The sequence below is a fragment of the Solanum pennellii genome, chromosome 9, assembly GCF_001406875.1.
Source record: "Solanum pennellii chromosome 9, SPENNV200".
In the NCBI taxonomy this organism is placed as follows: Eukaryota; Viridiplantae; Streptophyta; class Magnoliopsida; order Solanales; family Solanaceae; genus Solanum; species Solanum pennellii.
Window position 1 is genome coordinate 58,069,969 of NC_028645.1, and position 22,114 is coordinate 58,092,082.

The window sequence follows — 22,114 nt, forward strand, 5'->3', positions numbered from 1 at the left end:
TTTTGTTCAAGTTTATCAATCAAAAATATTGTTTTGTTAAATAATTTTTTAGTGAAAGAAATAATTTATTTGATTACATGATTGATCATCTTATTTCTTAAAAAATTGTTGGCTTTAATATTTAAGATATAATAATTAGTACTATAGTCCTATTTTTTTTCATGCAAGAGAGACCAAATTAAAAGAATCTTTGTGATAATTTATAACATGCTTGTGAGACCAATAATGGAAGTAACTCTCCTTATTATTAAAATAAGATAAGGCTGCAAAGCAGAAATGTTTTGTTTAACCCCATAAACTTTATTTTTTTGTTAATCTCTTTCCATCAAATGATTAATCTATTTCTTAAGGGTATCTTTCCATACCAGAACTCCACTACTCCATTTAACTTTTTCCTGTTTATTCATATTTTTTTAGAATAAGAAGCAAATTAAGTCCTATCATTCATTGAGTCTAGTCAGAATCTCACCTATTAATGCCAACCTGGGATTCTTTTGATGTCCCCCTTATTTTAATCATTTTATTTTTATAGTAATCAATTAAGTTTACTTTCTGTTTTATTAATTACCACTCTGTCAAAATACACTGACGGAAGCTTCTGTTTCAGGTTAATAATCAGCAGAAAGCAGTTTAATTTCTGCGCACGATCACCGAGGCAATTTCAATACGTATTTGTGTTTTTCGGATTGTATCCCAACTTATAACTTATTGAGTAGAGTTCGAATCGAAATTACTAAGTTATATGCTAATCATTATATCTGCTCTTGCTTGGCTAGGGCTAAGAAATCTTTTCGATAAAAAATTACGATTAAAATTTAATAAGGAATTTTAACTAATGATTCATAAAAGAATTTAGAAAGGGGTTAGGAGCCCCACCCAGCGTTACAGCTGGTTACAACATACCTGAATAATCATAAGTAGCAGTTTTAATTGCTCTATAATTTCACATCAACCATGAAGGAATCTTTTAGAAGATTTGAGTATGAGATTATTCAGTAAACACTAATGGACAATGTGAATGAAAATGAAAGCTGATGATAATAACATCTTAATTTCTCATTTATTTACAAAGAAAAAGAAAATTACATGTGCTGTTTGCACCCAAATGACTCTTGGATCTTAATAATGTTATTACACAATAAATACTCATCACTTAGCAAAACAAAAAATTCGTACAATTAAATTTTAGGTAATATTGTCAATTAGTAGTAGTAATAATTTCTGAAGAAAGATTAAACTAAAAATCTCTTCCTATACACAGAAGTCTCTTTCTTCCTAGACAAATGAATGGTGACTACATCTCAATTTTCATGTGAGACGTTTGATGAGGCCCTGCATCAAAAGATTTTAATAAAAACACTCATCAATTCATTATCAATTTATATATTTGAGCATTTTAATAAACTCGACGCGATCCCTCTTCTTACCTTGTGATTGCAGTGTCATATCCTTGTTGGGGTTTTGGGTAAATCCCATCTGCACAAAGCTTTGCAGGTCATCCTCAGGGAACTGGTGAAATGAAGTTGTTAAAACCAAATTACATGATGAGAAATGTTTGGTTTATACACTGATAATGTAAAATCTTGCGTCTTTGCAAATAAGTTAAATCTTGAATTATTATTTTTACCTGATTAAGATATTCAGCAAATCCATCAAGGGGAGGCAATTGCATTCCCAGGCTACGGCATAGTGAGTTATCTAATGTGTCCACTGAGCATTGACTTAGTGCTCCATTAGGAATATCGCTCCGGCCTTGTTGGTAAGAAGATGATGTTTTATCTATTGGGAAAACAGGATGGGCCACAGAGCCATTTGGTTGACATATCTGAAAGAACACAAGATATTGTTTTAGAATGTCATGTAAAAGAAGGAACGATGAATCATTATACACTTACATCCTTGGAGAGGGGGAAATCCAAATTTGGGTTCACTGTTGCCAACTTCATGGATAGGAACTATAAAACAGAAGAATTAGCTGATGAATCACAATACGTTTCATAGAATTCGCGATTAGGGAAACTGTGAATTACCTCGACTTGTCGTTGGAGTGACTGTACATAGTTTATAATTTCATCAAGCATTAGTGCTTTTCCTGTCACCTGGTACACAAATTAATGAAGCCGGGTTAGAAATAGGACTGGTATTACCAGAAAGGGATAAATTGTTGATGCATTTCAGCTAACCTTGTTACAGCCTGGTACAAGATCTTGTAAAAGCTTCATTCTTTCACTAATCTTCTCCCGTCGCACCTATGGAAAAAGGAGATTGTTAACACGAGAAATATGGTCTTTGAAACAGCAAAGTGATTGTTAATGCTTACTCTTTCTGCTAAACTATGGCTATCAGTAGCTTGTCCTCTCCTTGCTCTAACATGAATATAGTCCTTTGGTGGTTCAGTAGGCTTTTGATGTTCCATAACTTGTTTTTGGGTTTCATCATCCTTTGATTCTTCCATGTGTACTCTTCCATTTTCTATCCCATTACTTTCTACTTGCTTACATCGCTTTGCTCTTGCATTATCATCAGCTTCACTTCCCTGAAATGAAATTTTGATTATTGCATTTACTCAAAATCTCTTTTTGACTGAGATAATAATCCTTACCCTGTTTCCATTAGCTCCTTCAGTTGGGGAATCTTCCTTTGTTTTCCCTCTTGAAACTGCTTTTCTTTTTCTAGGACTAGAATTCAATTCAGTTGGAAGTTTCGATCCTGTTTCCCCACTTGGCTCTGAAACAGACTCGTTAGAGTTCATTTCCATCCGGGTTTGACCCGAATTCTTGATTTGCAAAGGGGATCCACCTTGCTTGAGAGAAGGGCTACTCGAAACTCTAGGCAACTTTCCATTCCCCAATGTTTGAGCAGATCTATGTGATAATTCCGTATTGTTCAACCCCAACGGACTCGTTCTGCCGTTGAAACTACGACTCCCAAAACAAGAAAATTTAGCAGCTCTTTGAGCAAAACCTGGATCAGCAGGTAATGGAGGAGGAAGTGAACTTCCCAAATTGGGTATATTATCTTTTCCCATCATGGGTCTATTATAACTGTTATTGTGCAAAACCGCTTGAGGGGAGCTGCAAACAGTACCCAGTTTTCCAATCAACTCAGCAGGAGAAGAAGATACAATCGCGTTCAAAGTTGAGTCAAATTGAGGTGTTGAATGATCCCAGTTGGGGTTAAACAAAGATTGCCCTGAATGTAAGGGATTCCAAGAAGGGAATGACATAGTAGGTTCAAACTGAAGGGCTGGATTAGGGATTCCGCCATTGATGAAGTAGTCTTTTTCCATGGAAAATGAATGATTAAATTGAAGTTTAAAAATATTAAGAAGAAGAAAGAAGGGGGAGGGAAGTGAAATAAAGAGAGAGAGAGGAAGTTATATAGGTGGAGAGAGAGAAAAAAGATAGTTGGTTTTGACGTTTATTTGTTTGTATATTTAGAACAGATGGAAGAAGAAATGGTGGGGTAGTAGTTAGGGGCTGTAGCCGGGAAAAGCGGAAAGTAGGGTGAATTGCCGGGCCTTCAACGTACCGATTTATTCTACTATTTTACCACCTTTTTTTCTTCATCAAACCTCTTATCCACTGCTTCCGGGCTTTTTTCTTATCGCACTTCATCACCTCCTCTCTATATCCCTTCTCCACTCCAACAATGCTTCTCTTTTCATTTTGTTAAAAGTTTCTTTTATAATATATTTTTAAAAATTCATACTTCACCCACTTGTTCTCCAAAAAATGATATTATTTTTATTTTTTAGAATTTTTTTAATGTATCAAATATAATATAAAGAAAAATTTTATTTTTTAAAAAAATCTTGAAACGACAAGTAAAATATATTTTCGATAGGCATATATCTAATACAAAACAAAAAAAATTGAAATAAATAATTGGATGGAGCGAATTGTATTTGTTTTAAAAATAAAATAATTCCTAAATCAGTATTTGGAGGGGATGTAAGCCGGGGGTGGGGGTGGGGTAAAGATGAAGTTGAAGTAGAAAAATATATTGTATTTTATTTTAAGCAAAATAATATTTTCTTGGGGTAATAAGTTTTAATCTTTAATTTTAACTAATACTTGATTTATTTAATTTTCGTCAAGGTGAAATTCGTCCCATGCGAAGTGTTATATGCTAATTTTTTAAGTAAGAGAGAAATTGTTTATAGACACCATAATGAGAGTGTTACAAAAGAGATATGTACGTTTCTCAAACTAATAAGTGATAGTTTATGTATGAAACTCACACTCTCAATAGTTTAGATATGAAACTCACAAAAATTCAACATAATTTTAGTATGTGTTTTACACTTGTTTCAATTATAAATATATGTTTTACGTCTAGTTTATTATCATAAATTTGAAGAAATACTTCGAAAATAACCAAGTTTCAAATGCAATGTTAAATTTCAACATAAAAAATTTAACAAAATACTTTTATATTCAATTTCAATATAACATACATAAGATGATTTAAAGAAAAGAAAAATATAAGTCTATAATCTTACTCAACAATTAATTCTACTTTAATTTAAAAATTGGTATACTATCAAAATTATGCTAATGAGAAAAAAATAAACATACCATAAAAATAGATTATACAAAAAGTTGCATGAAATCACCGAAGGTAAAAATTGAGAATGAGAAAGGATTTTTTCTTACAAGAGAAGGAAATGAAATATAAATAATATAAACTAAAAAAAAACTTTCAGAATAATAAAAATAAAAAGAAACTTTAAAATAAAAAAAAATAAAATTAAACAAAATAAAAATATAAATACAATAAAAAATAATAAACTTATAAATTACACTACACCATATAAATAATGATTGTCAACATTTCACAATCCTTTACTAAGAATTAAATAGTGTAATTATCCCCGCCAATTTCATCCAATTATTTTTTATCAAATAATTACACGACTAATCTAATATACTAGGCAATATAATTATACTAAATCTAATTAGCAGAGTAGCTCTTCAAACAATCCTAAATAAAAAGCTGAAAATATGATTGCTAAGTGTTTTAGTAAATAAAGCACGTCACTGAATATTATTTTTATTTTGTTATGATAAAATGGAAAAGAAAAGTGTTTGGAAGGGTGATGTGGTTTTGCATAATGTTCGAAAAGGTTACAAAAGTGAAAATTATGGTGGTATAGTTAAAAACAGAAATTAGTAGGACCTTCAATTAGAAGTACATAGACAAATATCTTCTTTTATTTAGGAAAATTACTCTCTAAATTTACTAGATAAAGTTATTTACATCTCGTAATTTAATATAAAACATTTTATACACTCTTATACAAGACTGATACATTATATATAGTATATATATGTTTAGGTATAATATTGCATATTAGATTACATGGCGTAATATTTTAAGTTGGATTGAATATTTTTGAAATTTTTTCTTTATTTCCATAATAATTTATGACAGGTTTATTTACAGGTCCTTTCATACTATTTTATTCATATTCATATTATGTTTTAATTAATATGAATTCGTAATAAATACATCTAACTTATATTAATTATGATATATTTGGCTAATTTATGTTATTTTTGGAAGTAATGTTTTCGGGCAAAATGACATAAGAATTGAGATGTCACCTAAAGTTCACTCTTAAATTGAAAATTATAACGATCGATGTTAAAATATAACAACCTAATTTGGTCGAGATCGAATTCTACAAAGACCATTGTCATAGATCTTTATAATTTACTAATAAAATTATATTAGTAACTACTATTGAGGTTGGGCACTTAAACGGAAACTATCTACTTTAGTTAATGAATTTTAATTAACCATAAAGATGAACAAAGGTTACACTTGACGGATAAAGTACTATTAACTTATTCAGTTGTGTTCATTGTGTAAAATTGACGAATCTATATGTCTCATAAAGCTTCTCGATCAAATTAAGAGAATATCAATTGTCAACACCTGGGTGTCGAATTAATTTGATCATTCATCAAAAGTTTCAGTCAAGTTATATTATCACATCTCCAGATCAAGGTTGGTAGATCAAAATATCTCTATAATGAACTTTTTTTCTATTCTTAACTTCTTTGGTCAAGCAAGTCAGAATACGAACGAGTTCTTAATGTTTGCAACCATTAAAAAACAGTCAACACTAAAGAATCTTAATCCACAATAATCACCCCCTTCGTCATAAGATTTAATGTATATAATCTATTATCATCATTACTAATCTAAGTTTCATAACTCTAATCATGAGTTTATATATATATTGAATACCAATTGTAAACAATAACAATTATAATTTAAACTATTGAAAAACATTAATGTAAATGAAAGTAAACAATACATTTGATTAATGCAACTATTGCAAGAGAATGTTGTTCGTTCCACAATATTCTACCAAGAATGTTAGAGAAATCCTAAAAAAATTGATGAATAATGGATCTTCTATGTTATGAGTATTTCCTAACTTGGAATCTTCTATATATATATAACAACATGGTCAGGATTCAAATTTGAATTAAACTCTATTTTAACTTTGGTCAACTTCAGCCCGACAATACTAGGGAATGCGGTTTGGGCCATACTGCGTGACACAAAAAGTTGTAATGTGGGTTCCATCTCATGCTCCAGCCTCCTTCGTATTTCATAATATAGTCACAGAAAAATTAAGTTTGTAAATCTTGGCTGAAACAGGTGTGGCACGAGGTCCAACGCAGGGTAGGCAACCTCGCACCACAAACTCCTTTTCTACAAATTCTTTGGCTGCATTTAAGTTTGAATTAGTTTGTTATGTACTCTTATTCAATTTTTCAAGTGCTTTCTTGTTGCTTTTAGCTTAAAACAATCTTAATCATACCTTTTAGTGTATCACAATAAATATTCAATAAAAATATGGATATTCACAACTTTATACTCATAACTTAATTAAATTATGAATAAAATATGATATTTAAAGTTTTAGATGCAAAAATACACTCATATCACCACCACATACTTAGAGATTTTTTTCATGCTTGAACAACTCATCTTATTCACATCAATGCTAATTGGACAAGATTACACATAAATTCGATTTACATAGACACTTTAATCATGAGTTGAAATTTACTTATTCAAACACAATCTTTTAACTCCACACTTCTATACAAACATCATAACTTCTAGACTGACTCTTTCATGATGACATATATAGGGTCAAAATGCTAAGATGTAATTACTGCAATCACTAAGTTACCAGTTCTAACAATTAAGTGCACTCGTTATCAAAGAATTGTCATTTTATCAGTCATTATATATAATCTACAGGGGCATGATAAAATCAAATACTCTCACTCTCGCAAGAAAATTCAAGACATATCAAAACATGTCATACGATTGTTAATAGTGTATTCCTCACTCAAGCAGAACATTGTACTTTAGGATCAAAATGACTTTTTCAAGTTTTAATTTTTGGCCAAGGGTCGAGCAGAAATTATTTGGTAAAAATAGTAACTATTCTTTCCTATACACTTTAAGACAAAGACAAAATCAATTAAGTTTGTTTTCTTACTTCACCTTAGTTTCAACATGATATGCTTATTTCCTTATTCATTATTCTCTGTATATTGCCCTTCATCAAATACTTAGTTGCTATTGGGTGTTTATTTTTTTTCTTTTTCCCATACTTCTCAACTCTTTTATAGTCAATCCATATATAAATATTTTTTTGCCCTCATGCTCAGTTTACATCAAGCATGATAGTTTCACACTTGGATACTATTCTGTACTTGTTTATCAAATATCCGAACTTTTCTAAGTTTTTTTAATCTTGTTTTCTCAACTCTCTTATGTTTTTGTAAGTCCTTCAACTCAAAGTTGTCACGCCCCCGAGCTTGTACCCTGGGCACGATCGACACTCGAGAATCATTGCTGATCCCAAGCGAATTCTTGGTCTAGCTTAATTCTTAGGAGAAGAATTCCTCATAATAAAAGCACTTTAAAAAGTAACTATAACTCAAATGATTACTTAAAATGTTTTATAAATAAACATTCAACTATCCAAAGTGGCAACTCAAGTCTCAACATAAAACGGAATGAAAATGAAAAGACTCAGAAACTAGAGTCTATCTATCTATGAAGCCTCTAAATACTATGCGGGATTTCGGTACAAGACCCTTGATCATCCTAACAAAACTAAACAACAAAACATAACAAAGGGATCCTCCGAAAAGTAAAGAGGCTCACCAAATGACTCTGGAACTCGACTGGATTTAACGAAGCACCAGAGGTTGATCCTGGTTAACCATATTTGCATCATAAAAGATGTAGGACAGATGGTTTTAGTACATGAAATGTACGAGTATGTGAGGATAAATCTAAAACAAGACATACTTGAACTGGAACCGAAAGAAACACTTATCTCGTCTCAACTCTACATAACTCATTTCAATATAAAGTAGTAATAAAGATGCAGTACAAAGAAAAACTTTAAATAGTAGATAAAAACTCAATGTATTAGAAAATACAATATAAATTATGTTTGTATATGTAAGGATACAAATAAGTCTATGGGATTTCTCTAACCTACAACCATCAATATGAGCTAAGTGATGATATATTGTCTATCCCACAATGCCAGAACTATCCTATGCTTTTCCGGGGTATAGATGCTACTACTAAGTGGATCCACTAGTCTATAATAAAAAGCATTAAGGAATCATCTTGAAAGTATGACCCTTTCTACCCACGTTGGTTACATGGTTTATGAAGACTTTGAGTTATCTGAACTTGTTCCCATATCGGTGCTCAATTCAACTCTCAAAATGTAAATGACTCATATGTTTAAAAAGATAAATCTTTCTATGGTTTGAGATTATTACTCAAAAATCTTTCTCTTAAAAGATATGGTACTAAAAATGCTCATGAAAACTCTTTTGGAAAATGGTGTTTCCTCCCATTTTAAATGCAAAAATATTTTCTCATGGGAATAATTTGTTCGCATATATCATTTAAAAGAAAATGGACTCAGTATACTCTTATAAACTCTATGTCAAATTCATTTAACACAAGATGTAAAGCAATTGCAAGGGACCTTTTAAAACGACTCGAAGAACTCTCAAGACTTGACTCTAACTCTACCTTGAATTTGAATTATGGATTCAAGGGTTATGATTTATATTTATGAATGATTTTTAGATGTTTAGAAGTATTTTCAAGTATTTAGAATTGAAACGAAGTGTTAGTACACTTTAGAAGGACTAACTAAACGATGGAAAATAGGTGGGGGCAGGCGACCCTGACGCATATCTAGCGCCCCGCGCCAGCCCCTGAAATTCAGAGAATCATTTTTGGCACACTGCTGGCGTGCGGCCCAATACCTTTTGGCGTATCAGGGCGCATCATTCTGTGCCTTCTAGCGCATCGAGGGCGCATCACCCCAGCCTCTCCCCAAAACTTCTCAATGAATATTTCTTCTATTTCCAACCCTAATTCGTCTATAGTCAATTTCTTTTCTCAAGTTTTCCTTAGATTCAATTATCCAATACAAATACACTAGAATTTATTCAAAAACAACCTCAAATAACTAACTTTTATCATAAGAACTCGTCAAAACCTTAACAATCAAGATTACGAATGAAACTCATCAAGAACTCAAATCCTTCAACTTTTAAGATCGAAATTATGTTGAGAATAGCATGATTGGTGTGTTGATAAACAAAATCAACCCTATAAGAACTCATATACATCTGATGGATCAAACCCTTAGCGAGATCCGGAATGAAACCTCAAGAACTTGACAAAACCTAGACTTTTCTCTTTTCTCCTCTTTTATCTTGTCGAACTCTTTTCTTAAACCCTAGAATGAATTATGATTGTGTAAATTAAACCAAATAATTTTATACCCATAATTAATTACTAAAAATGAATTAAATTTGATAGGTTATGGAAAAGACCAAAATACCTCTCATATTCTTGGGTAACTTTCCTTAATTGGACAGTCCGACTTCAAATGGTCATATCTTCTTCATAAAAGCTCAAAAATTACCAAACTCAGTGGTGTTGGAAAGAATATTACAATGCCTTTCATTTTATATCTTATGGGACACCTAAATCATCATTTACAAAAAGTTATGATCATTTTAAGTTGATCCAAAACTCACACTTAGCATCACTTTCAAAATTTCAGATTTTGCTATTTTCTATTTATATTTTTCTATTTTTAGCTCTTTCAAATATTGTGGTGTTACAATATTTTACCCTTGGAAACATTCCTTATCGAATAAGATCACTCTAAATAGACTAAGGATGGTCACATTTGACACTCAATTCAAACACTCAATATGCAAAGTAACACAACATATCAACTTAAAATAAATGCCAAGAAAAAGATTAGCCATAATTTTGAATTTATACGGACTCAAACATATGTGGGTATCTCTTCTTCATATCCTCCTCAACTTCTCAAGTATCTTCTTCAATAAACTGATCCCACAAGACCTTGATTAATGCTACCTCCTTGCAGTGGCGTAGCCACAACCTTACCAGGGTGTTCATCGAAAAATTATTATTGTATATATATATGTCAAATTCTATATTTAAAGGATATATATTTAAAGGTTGGCCACTCTTGACAAAAGTTATGTGTTTTACACAGTGATAATGGCTGTCCACTAGAGTGAAGGAGTTCAAATGCCAGATATCAGAATGTGTTTTATTTTATTTTGACAATCACACCATTATTTTTGTACACCTTAATAAAATTTTTGGCTCCGCCATTGCCTCCTTGGTTCTCAACTTGCGAACCTAATGATCAAGTATCTCAATGGGAATCTCCTCATAAGATCGAATATCCTTAACACCAATATCTTCAGTTGGTATTATAAGTGAAAGATCGTACATACACTTCTTCAACATGGAAATGTGAAATACCAGATGAATCACTGCTAATTCTGACGGTAGCTCCAATTCATAAGCTACATTGTCAATCCTGTTGGATATCCTGTAAAGAACAATATACCGGGGACTAAGCTTCCCCTTCTTGCCAAACCTCATAACATCCTTCATGGGTGAAACCTTTAAATAAATCCAATCATCTACTTCAAACTCTAAGTCTATTTTTTGACATCTGTATAGGATTTATGACGACTTTGTGTTGTTCTCAACCTCAATTGAATAATTTTAACTTTCTCCATGGCCTGATGAACCAAGTATGAACCTATCAGCCCAGCTTCGCCAACCTTAAACCATCCAATAGGAGCAATCTGGATGCTAAAGTGATAACTATAATTGTAAGCAAACTCTATGAGAGGTAAGAGATCATCCTAATTACCCTTGAAATAGATGACACACGCCCTCAACATATGCACTAAAATCTGAATCATACTCTTTACTTTACCATTAGTCTAGGGATGAAAATCAGTACTAAGGTTCACCTTCGAACCTAAACCTTTCTGCAAAGACTTTTAGAATTTTGCGGTGAATTTTGCACCTCTATTTGAAATGATGGACACCATACCTCAATGAAGTATGGTTACCTCTTGAGTATATAATTTATCATAATCCTTTACTAAGTGGGTAGTCTTTACCAGTAAGAAATGGGCTGATTTAGTCATTCGATCAACAATCACCCAATTGATCATCTCCCACTTTCCATTCTATGGTAAACCTGTAAATAAATCCATATTGATCATCTCCCACTTTCCATTCCGAAAGATCTATGTTATGATTAATGCCACCGGCTTCTAGTGCTCTACCTTGACTTGCTGGCAATTCAGGCACATAGCAATGAACTCTTCAATACCTACGTTCATGCTACTTACCAATAGTCTCTTCTTAAGTCACGATACATCTTTGTGGAACCTGGATAAATAAAATATTTGGAGCTATGAGCTTTCTCCATGATCCGTTCTTGGAGTTCATCCACCTTTGATACACACTCTACCTTGATACCTCAATACACAATCTCCCCCTTGTTCTAAAGTCATCACTTTTCGCTTATGAACATTTGTCTTCAATTCAAGAAAAATGTGGTCTTGATCTTATTTCTCTTTCACTTCAGACACTAGAGATAGTTAAACACAACTCCTCCTCCTTCATTGGAACCAATTAGTCGAACTCTTAAACGTACAAGACATTGCACATTTTTGCTAACTCTTGCTTGTCTTCCTCAAATCGGAGTACTACCTATAGGCAACCTGCTTAAAGCATCTGCAATGTCATTAGCTATACGTAGGTGATAGAGAATACTCATGTCATAATCTTTGAGTAACTCCAACCACCTCCTCTAACTAAGAATAAGCTCTTTCTGAATAAACAAATCTTGAAAACTCTTACGATCGGTGAACACATCTACATGAACACCATAAAGATAGTGACACCTTATCTTTACCGTGAATACTACAACAGCCAACTCTTGGTCATGGGTTGGCTAATTCATCTCATGAATCTTAAGTTTTATGGTTATAACCTTTCCATTCTACATTAACACACAACCTAGTACAACCCTAGACACATTATAAAATACTATAAAACCTTGCGTACCTTCTGGTAAGGTCAATATTGGGCAGCAGTCAACCGTTTTATCAATTTCTAAAAGCTTTTCTCACAAGCTTTAGACAATTGAAACTTAACTATTTGCTAAGTCAACTTAGTCAATGGGGAAAAAATAGATGAAAACCCTCGACAAACCTTTTATAATAGCAAACTAATCCCAAGAAACTCCAATTGGAGATGTGGGTCTAGGCCAGTTCTGCATTGTCTCTATCTTTTGTATGTCAACTCAAATTCCATCATCGAAAATAATATGGCCTAAGAATTCCACAGACTCAAGCCAAAATTCACAATTAGAAATTTCACGCCCTGAGCCTCACCCTGGGCGTGGCCGACACTCGGAGACTATTGCTGGCCCCAAAAACCCTTTGCCTGGATTACTTACTCAGCGGAATACTTAAAGCATTAATACAAGTATTAAGATGCTAACTAACTCAAATGGCTGGAACTGAAATCATAATGTTTTAAAAACAAACATTTACCTTAGCCAAAATGGCAACTCAAATTTGAAATAAGTAAATAACAAAATTATGACAAAAGAACTAACATTTGAGTGACTATTTATGAAGCCTCTAATAAATGAGATGGATGTTGGTACAGACCCCACAACATACTAATTAACTAAACTAGAAAGCAATGAGAATGGATCCTCCGAAAAGCAAGGAGACTCACCAACTGAATTTGAACTGCTCACTGGATAAACTGTGCGTTGGAATATCATCCTAGTCACCTGCGTCTGCATCATGATACGATGCAGGCCAACTAGCATCAATATATTGAATGTACGAGTATGCGAATTGGAATGCTAAACAACAACTTAAGCTTGAAAAAGAGTAAGAAGAAACACTTACCTTGTCTCTGCTCAACTCATGAATAACTAACTCATTTAATTATATAGCAGTATAAAGACATGTGCAATATAATGAAAAGCTTTTTAATGGCTACATGGTTTTCATGGAGACTTGAGTTAATCTTAAACTCGCTTTCCCACATCGGTGCTCAATACTACGCCCAAAATATACTTATCTTGTATCTTTTGAAAACAACTTTTCCTGTTATTTGAGATAAGTGCTCAAAGGCTATCTTGAAAATCTTAGTTTCCCTGCTTGCTTCATTTTTTAAATCTATAATTCTTTTATGAAAACTAGCCCGAAGGCTCTTTTGAAAAACATAGCTTCGTTACTTATTTAATTGTGAAAACATTTCAAAATCTCTTTGGGAATACTTAGTTCCCCTATAATTTTGAAGAAAAGAACTTCAACTTAGCTCTTTACTCTTTACTCTTTACTTAGCTTGAAACTTGAGTCTTGAAACAACTTTTCGGGAAATACTTAGTTCCTCTATATTTCTTTAAAGGATGAACTTCAAATCTTTACTCTTTACTTAACTTGAAACTTAACTCGTAGGGAATACTTAGTTCCCTTATAACTTTTGAGAATTGGAATCAACTCTTTCCTCTTTGCTTAACTTGTAACTTGAGCCTTAAAACAGAGTTAACATGTTTCTTAAAGACTTTTTGAAACTTTTAAAAACTTTCTCTGACTTTCTTCTTAACTTTTAGACTTGACTCTTAGCTTCTTTTACTTTGATCTGAACTTTCCTTGAATTGGATTATTGATTCAAGGGTCATGATCTCATGTTTATGGATGATTTCATTATGTTTACACATACCTTAGAGTGTTGGAATCAACTACGAATGTTGGTACATCACTTAGGAAGTAGTACGAAAATATGGGGAATGTATGGGGTGAACTAATGTCCTTGGTGCTCTGAGAGGCATGGGGAGCTCTGGCTGGCGCCCTGCCCTAAGGCCCTATGGACAGAGACTGTCTTGTGGGGGCTATGGGAGGCGCGACACCCCAAGGCCCTACGGACTCGCATTTCAACTTTTCATCTCCATTTTTACCTCTCAACCTTCTAAACTTTCATGTATCTCACCCCAAACACTTAGAATCAATAAATACCCTCAATACCCAATCGATTAAACTCGAAAAACAACCCGAAAGCACGAATCAAATAAACTCTAGGCATGCAACAACTCAACCAACAAGAATTCAACCATTGTTCTTCAAGAACTTTAATGTTCATCATTCAATCAACTCAAAATTCGCTGAATTAAACAAATTCGTGTGTGAGTGAACTAATATATTACAGAAAGATCTCACATGCATTGATAGGGATCACCCCCGACAATTTCCAGGAGACGAACTTCGGCAATCTTGAACATTCTTGCTTCCTTTTCCCCTTTATCCTCTTTTATCCTCTTTTCTTTTATCTCAAAACCCAAATTTATTTTCTAAAAGTGTAAACTGAATAAAATCAATTTAGACTCCAATTTATTACCCAAAAATGAAATAAAATAATTGGGCAAGGAAAAGATAACTTTGTCATTCCCAAATCCGGATTGGACTATCCTTAATCTAACAACCCAGCTTCCAAAGGGCATAACTCACTCATCCGAACTCAAAATATTGCAAACTCGACGGCATTGGAAAGATCTGTCCAAGAGATTTCCAACCATATCAAGAGCTACCTCTAACTCCTCCTGAGCTAGAAGTTATGTCCGTTTGAAGTTGACCAAAACTCATTTTTTTCTAACTTAATGAAAAATTCCAGATTTTAATTCTTCCAAAACTTACTATTTCAACTTCTAATCTTCTTCCTAGCTATCTCAATTTGCGAGATGTTACAATTTGTCCCCCTTGGGAACATTCTTCCTCAAATGAGATTACTTTTTACTAAGTTTATGGTGTAACATCTTACATTCAAAAGCTCATACAATCAACAATAATATATAAACACAACATGCCAACTTAATATCAATGCCAAGAAAAGATTAGTACCTCAATATGGAACTTCTCTAGATTGAAATAGATGTGGGTATCTCTTCTTCCTCGCCTCTTTAGCTTCTCAATTAGCTTCTTCACAAACAGATTTCTCTTCTTACCAAATCTCATAATACCCTTCATGGGTGAATTCTTTTAAAGTAATTTAATCATCCACCATTCGTACACACAACCTACCTTGATATCTCAATACACTATCCCCCCCTTGTTCAAAAGCCATCACTTTTTGATTATGAACACTTGCGTTTAGTTCAATCTTGATAGGGTCTTGGTCTTGCTTTCCTTTTGCATTATGACACTAATGATGATTCAGACCCATTCATCACCACTAGTCCTCCTTCTGTGTAATTCATTTACCAAACTCCTAATCGTGCAAGTCTATGCACCTCATTCGCTAACTCTTTCTTATCTTCCTCAAAACGGGTGGTACTACCCATAGACCACCTTCTTTGCCTGAGATTGTTCTTTCTAACTAACACATGCCGAAAACTCTTGTGATCGATGAACACTTTCACATAAAAACCATAAAGATAACGGCGTCATCTTTCAAAGAAAATACTATAACAACCAACTCGAAGTCATGGGTTAGGTAATTTTTCTCATGAACTTTCAACTTTCTATAGGAATAAGCTATTACTTTTCCATTCTATATTAACACACAACCCAAACTAACCGTTGATGCATCCCAATACTCAACAAAAACTTAAGTACTTTCCGGTAAAGTGAAAACTGGAAGTAGTCAACTTCTTTTTTTTATTTCCTGAAAGCTTTTCTCAAAAGCTTCAAACATTTAAACTTAACTGTCACCTAAGTTAATTTGGTCAAATACAATCCTTCTCTAGAAAGTCCTTCAACTACTCTTTCAACTCTACTGGTACTATTCTATATGGCGAAATAGATATTGGACGAGTATCTGGAATGAGGTCTATGCCAAAAGTCTTTTTCTCACTCAGTAGGACTCCGAGTAGATCATCAGGAAAAACTTCTGGGAACTCTTTTACTATAGGAACTAACTGAATGAGAGGTATCTCAACGCTTGAGTCATTTACTCGGACTAAGTGATAGACACATCCCTGGGAAACTAACTTCTTTTTGCCTAAGGTACAAAATAGAGCGACCCATGCGCACTGCTGAAATGCTTTTCCACTCTAAGACTGGCTCGTTTGGAAACTGAAACTTAACTACTGGAGTGCTGACATCTATTGATGCATAATATGTATAAAAGTAGTTCATACCTATAATGACATCAAACTCTACCATGTCTAACTAAACTTAGTCATCCATGGTACTCTTGTGATTGATGGGAAATGTTACAATCACAATAGAATTTGTTCGGTAGAATAGAATAAAAAATAGGTGTGGAAGCACTGAATGATTTGCTAAGTTTCTCAAGAATAACATCGAAATTCATAGCAACATATAGAGTTACAAAAGATAAACTTGCTCCTGGGTCTAGTAAAGTGTAAAAAATAAAGTCAAAGACTTGAATCATACCAGTGACAACATCTGGCGAATCCTCTTGCTGTTGACGATATTTTATAGAATACAATAAGTTTTTTCCTCTGCCAGTACCATTTCCTTGCATGTTCTTTGGACACTATCGCATGAAATGGCCAGTCTCACCCCACTTGAAACAACCACTTGAACGCTCACGACAAATAACTCGGTGCATTTTACCACACCTAGAAAATGAAGGAGGCCAGTTACCTCCTTGAGCCGTAAATCTCAATAACGCTTCCTCCCTCAGGTAGTCAAGAAGAGCATACGTTTCAGACACTAAAGAATATGTTAAGGGATTATGTTATTGACTTCAAACGCAATGGGGATGATCACTTGCCTCTGACAGAGTTTGGGTACAATAATAGCTACCACTCCAGTTTTAAGAGGGTTTCCTATGAGGATCTTTATGGGCAAATGTGTAGATTGATTGGTTCGAAGATGGTGAAATAGAGTTGATTGGGCTAAACCTAGTTTACCAAACCATTTAGAAGGTTAATACTATTCAAGAAAGGTTGAAGATTGCACAAAGTCGCCAAAAGCCTTATACTAATGTTAGGCGAAAAAAACTTAGAATTCGAGGTGAATGATTAGGTTTACTTGAAGGTTTCACCCATAAATGGTGTCATGAGATTTGAAAAGAAAGGAAACCTCACTCTCCGCTATATTGGCCCATACGGGATTTTGAAGAGGATGAGTTATAGCTACTAATAGAATTAACGACGATCCGTCCAGTTTTTCACATATCCATGCTTAATAAGTTCATAGGTAATCATGGATATCGCTCAACTAAACTTCTTCCAATTCAAAGTGTAGGCAGTCTCTAACAAGTATAAACCCAACGATGAGCTGGGGTCAATCCCACAAGGGTGATACGGTAAAGAATTCAAGTATGAAGCAAATAAGTGTTCTAATATTTTGTAGAAGTCAAATGATACGTAACAAAAAATAAATCGAGAATTTTTAATTATTAATATCAAGGGGGGATTTAGTAACCAATTTCTAACAAAAACAATTAACACGGGCATTTAACGATTAGAGAGAGGACCTTAAGACTGTGAGCAATTGAATACTAATTTTGCTTAATGGGTAATTATTAATTGATTTAAGTTGTTGAATCTCAATATGTAGGATAGGTTGTAATTACAGTAGCCATTTCTCAATCGACTATCATATTTCAAGCAAGTTCTTTCAAACCTTGACAAGCTTAACCATACAAAGCAACTAATTTCTTAATTAAACTTAGTTTCGCAAGCTGGATTGTAAAGATGCAAATCGATAACTTTATCAATCATTCATTTTACTCTAAACAACTTTCTCAAGCAAACATGGAGATCTAAGCTACAACCAAATTTGCAACTTCAGTTCATCAATGAAAACATGAATAAACAATTGAACCATTTTCAAAACAACATTAAATTTATTAAATAACAATACCCATAAGCTAATTTATGTATTAGATTACATGATTGCACTCCTAAGGGATGAGGTTTTAGCCAAATATAGCAAAAACCAAGAAATCTTTACCGAAAAATATTATCTATACAAATTGTGAATAATCTTCAATTGCAAAAATTAAAACTACAATCAAAATCCTCTCCAAGAGTGTTCAATAATGTAAAAGTATGTAAAAAGCTCTAAAAATAGGGTAACTCTCTCTATGTGAACCACCTTTTCCCTTGTCAAAAATCAATTTATACATTTTCAAAAACTTCCTAAAATCTCAGCATAAATTCTACTCAGCGACATTAGTCGGGATTGCCAAACAACTCGTTGATCCACCAACATGCACGTATTCTCATCTTTTGGCTTGACTCCTGCGTCCAATAGTTCTGGAAGATTTGGCGAGGTGAGTTGCTACCACCGTTCCATTTGGCGCGTTTCCGTAGTGTCTTTGTCTAGCCAATTTGGCTTAATCCATGGGATACTTTGATGAAAATTTTGGCGAGCTCGAGGCTCACACAGTGCGTCACTAAGTGACTTTTGCGAGCTCTAGACTTTCTTTTCTTTAGATTTTTCAACTTTTTCAGCTTCTTTATGCATCATAATGTCCTTACCTTATTCTTAAGCCTTCATTGTTGCATATAACCGAATAAACATTAGTTATGAGCATAAATATGCAGTGAGGACACTAATTCATTGAATAATAATCCCTAAATGAGCCAAAATTCTAGACTCATCGAATATTCACTCATTGTGTCCATAGGAAGTATTGGTGGGAATGATAGCTTGTCTTATAAAGAGATTCTAGTTTAGATCCTTCATATACAGGTTCACAAGTTGAGGACTAAGGAGTTTGCGCCAGCCAAATTTCTATGGAGAAGCGAGTTTATTGAAGAGGCTACATAGGAAGCTGAAGAGGTGTCAAGTATAGATACCCTCATCTATTAGTCTCTCCTGGTGATGATATTATAGGTAATATCCTTTTCATTATTCCAGGTTCAATATCTTAATTTGTGTGTCAGTGTTTTAGTTTTAGTATTCTATTCATGTCTTGTGCTTTTCCTAGTTTGACCATCATTCAAGGACGAAAGAGCTCAGAAAAATTACAAGTTAAGATCAAACTCGAAAAGATGGAAAAAATTTAGAGTCTACACAAAATTTGTTATTTAGAACATCTATATACCATAAAAGAATCTATGCACCGTAGATGGTCTCATATATTAAACTACTGAGACTTAGGTATTAAGTATGAATTTTATGAACCATCCTACAACTCGTGAAAGGATCTACAAGCCGTAGAGTGTCTCTTGAAACAAAAGGAATTAAGTTTCAGTTTACAAAACTTTCAACAATCTAAATAAGGATCTACGGACCGTAGATGTGGATGTAAAATGGTTTATGACCCGTAAAAGTAACAATTAGCGAAAACATCATTAAACCTTGCATGTCTTCTACAGTGACTTCTATGGCCCGTTGAAGGCCCTCGTAGACGGCTCCAACATTTTTTAGACGGGATATTTTAGTCTTTTATTACCCCCTTTCTAAACCTAAACCCCAATACTTTAGTACCCAATTAAGGTACTTATCATTATTATGCGTCCAAATTACTTCCATAATGTTTTCCAAAATTTAGAACAAGAGTCAAGAAGTAACCCTAGGATTTCATGAATCTTGATCAAATTTTTTGAAGAACTATAGTTCTCCGAGGTATTTAAGGCTATTATAGTGATGAATTAAGTCTTTCCTAATGTCCTACATCTAGAATACAATTAGTGAGATTAAAACCAAGAGTTTTTACCCAAGTTTCATGAATTTGAACTAACTTTACTTTATTGTCATTGATTTCAGACTTTTATGATTTAGATTGTAGTTCTCCATGTATTTATGGTCCTTTATTGTTATTAATGCCTATTTTATAACATGAACCCTAATTAACAAGGATTTTTTAGAAAGCTTTTGTACTTTAACTTTCATAGAATGTTTCAAACTCGGTATGTTTCAAGTATTTAAGCAATCAGTTAAGACTATATTAAGGGGAACACTAAGTATTCTAAGTTAATTATTTTCACAGTAAGATCATGAATAGTTTTAAAGGAAGTATCATCAGTTTTATAAAGAAATTTCAATGACTTAAAGGTAAGTTCAGTATGATTTCGAAGAAGTTATTTTGAATATCAACTCAATATAGAGATTAATATGAGCATTATTGCAAGTTCCAGGAGTATTATTGAGAATAGAGTTGGGTTAGTATTTTGCTAAGCCAAACCCCTTACACTGCAACTGTAGGATATGATCATTTTGTTGATTTGGATGACTCCTCACACATCTCCTGGTAAGGGCTTAAGTATGGATCCATAAGTTTATTATGTCCTTTACCCTGAAAAATTATTAGATGACTCTAACAATGTGGGAAAGACTTATATCATTACAAGACTCATAGTGATAATTGTCGATTGGAGAAGTTAAACTCTCCAAAAAAAAGAAAGTAAAGTGCACTATTTTAGTCCTTGATATACTACATTATACCAGTTGTAAAACTTTGCTTGTTTTAATTTCACTTACATGCTTTATTTTCATTTGCATCACTTTATAATACATATACAAGTGTTCAAGATCGACAATGGGCGCTTCGTTAAGATCTTCCCTCCATTAGTCTTTGGTGAGACCTCCTTGATTTCTGAGGGCTCCTTTTCATTATGTCTATAAATTTTTTAGAAACTTAGAGATTTTTTGGATTGAGTTTTTAAAATAACTTATAAGTTAGAAGTAAAAAGGCATAAGTTTGGAACACCCAACTTTAACATTTGGCTTATTTGTTGTAACTTGTACCATTTTAGCTTTTAAAAAGGTATATTTAAAGCACTTTTTATGTTATCCAGACACTCCCAAAATGAAAAAATTAGCTTAAAATCCAAAATCCACTAAAAACGAGTCAATCCAAACACCGACTTAGTTATTATTCAGGTAGTCATGAATCTTGTCCCAACACCTGCCTCAATTTTGTAGAGGCTTCATGCACATGTTACTGAGTCATTTCAACCTTTGATATTTAAATGCGTGGAACATTATTACTATTTATATTTAGAGTTAGTTTCACACTCATCCACAAGTACAATTGAGACATTTTAAGTTTGATTAAATGATTCTAAATGTGCACCCCTTGAAGCTTTCACATAAGTGTTTAGTCTTCCGCTTAGTAGTCAATTAACCAAGGGTTCGCTTGGACCAGTAATGGTTTTCGAGTACCGGCCATACTCAGGATATAGGCTCGAGGCGTCACATAAGATATCTATATATGATCCATGGTTAAATGAAGGAATTTGAGTTAAAAAGTTCTAGAATTCTTTGAAGAACTTACCTTGGTGAAGAACCTTAACTTGGTGTTTCTTGAAGAATTCTCGAGCGTTGAAGTTTAGGAGAGAATGAGAGGGTTCAGTACTGAAATGAACTGATTTCCTACATGTTTTATGTTCATTTAGATAACTTGACAAGGTTTAGAACAAAAATACCCTAAAAGTAAAAAAATGTGTGAATTTTGAGCGAAGATGAAAGTGTATTCAAGTGGACGGTAAGTTCCGCTTCCTCTCTATGATGCGAACTTGGTTGTGGAGTAGGCAGCCTCTCTAGATAAAAAGTTACAACATTTTAGTCTGAACTCAGATTGATGAATGGTCAACAATGTTGGTAAGATGACTCATATTCCTTTAAGGTAGTCCGCCATTGTCACCTAACTCTTCATTCTTCAATGGATATGATTGTTTTTAGTTGACCCTTATATGAACTCATGTGAAAAGTTAGTCGATAGAAATGCTTTC

General features: G+C 33.4%; 1 protein-coding gene across 2 annotated transcripts; it reads right to left on the reverse strand.

The window, feature by feature from the left end:
• Window positions 1-1,019: 1,019 nt before the first annotated feature.
• On the reverse strand, window positions 1,020-3,615 carry LOC107029587 (transcription factor bHLH62-like). 2 transcript variants are annotated; one of them, XM_027919456.1, is made up of 8 exons: window positions 2,603-3,615; window positions 2,321-2,536; window positions 2,184-2,249; window positions 2,031-2,099; window positions 1,896-1,955; window positions 1,628-1,825; window positions 1,428-1,476; window positions 1,020-1,332 (listed from the first exon to the last, which is right to left on the reverse strand). In XM_027919456.1, the coding sequence occupies exons 1-8, from the start codon at window positions 3,287-3,289 to the stop codon at window positions 1,295-1,297; spliced, it is 1,383 nt and encodes a 460-aa protein (XP_027775257.1). In that variant the 5' UTR covers window positions 3,290-3,615; the 3' UTR covers window positions 1,020-1,294. The 2 variants fall into 2 exon arrangements, with proteins under 2 accessions (XP_027775257.1, XP_015086507.1); XM_015231021.2 differs by having other exon boundaries at window positions 1,428-1,509; window positions 2,603-3,610.
• Between the last annotated feature and the right edge of the window lie 18,499 nt (window positions 3,616-22,114).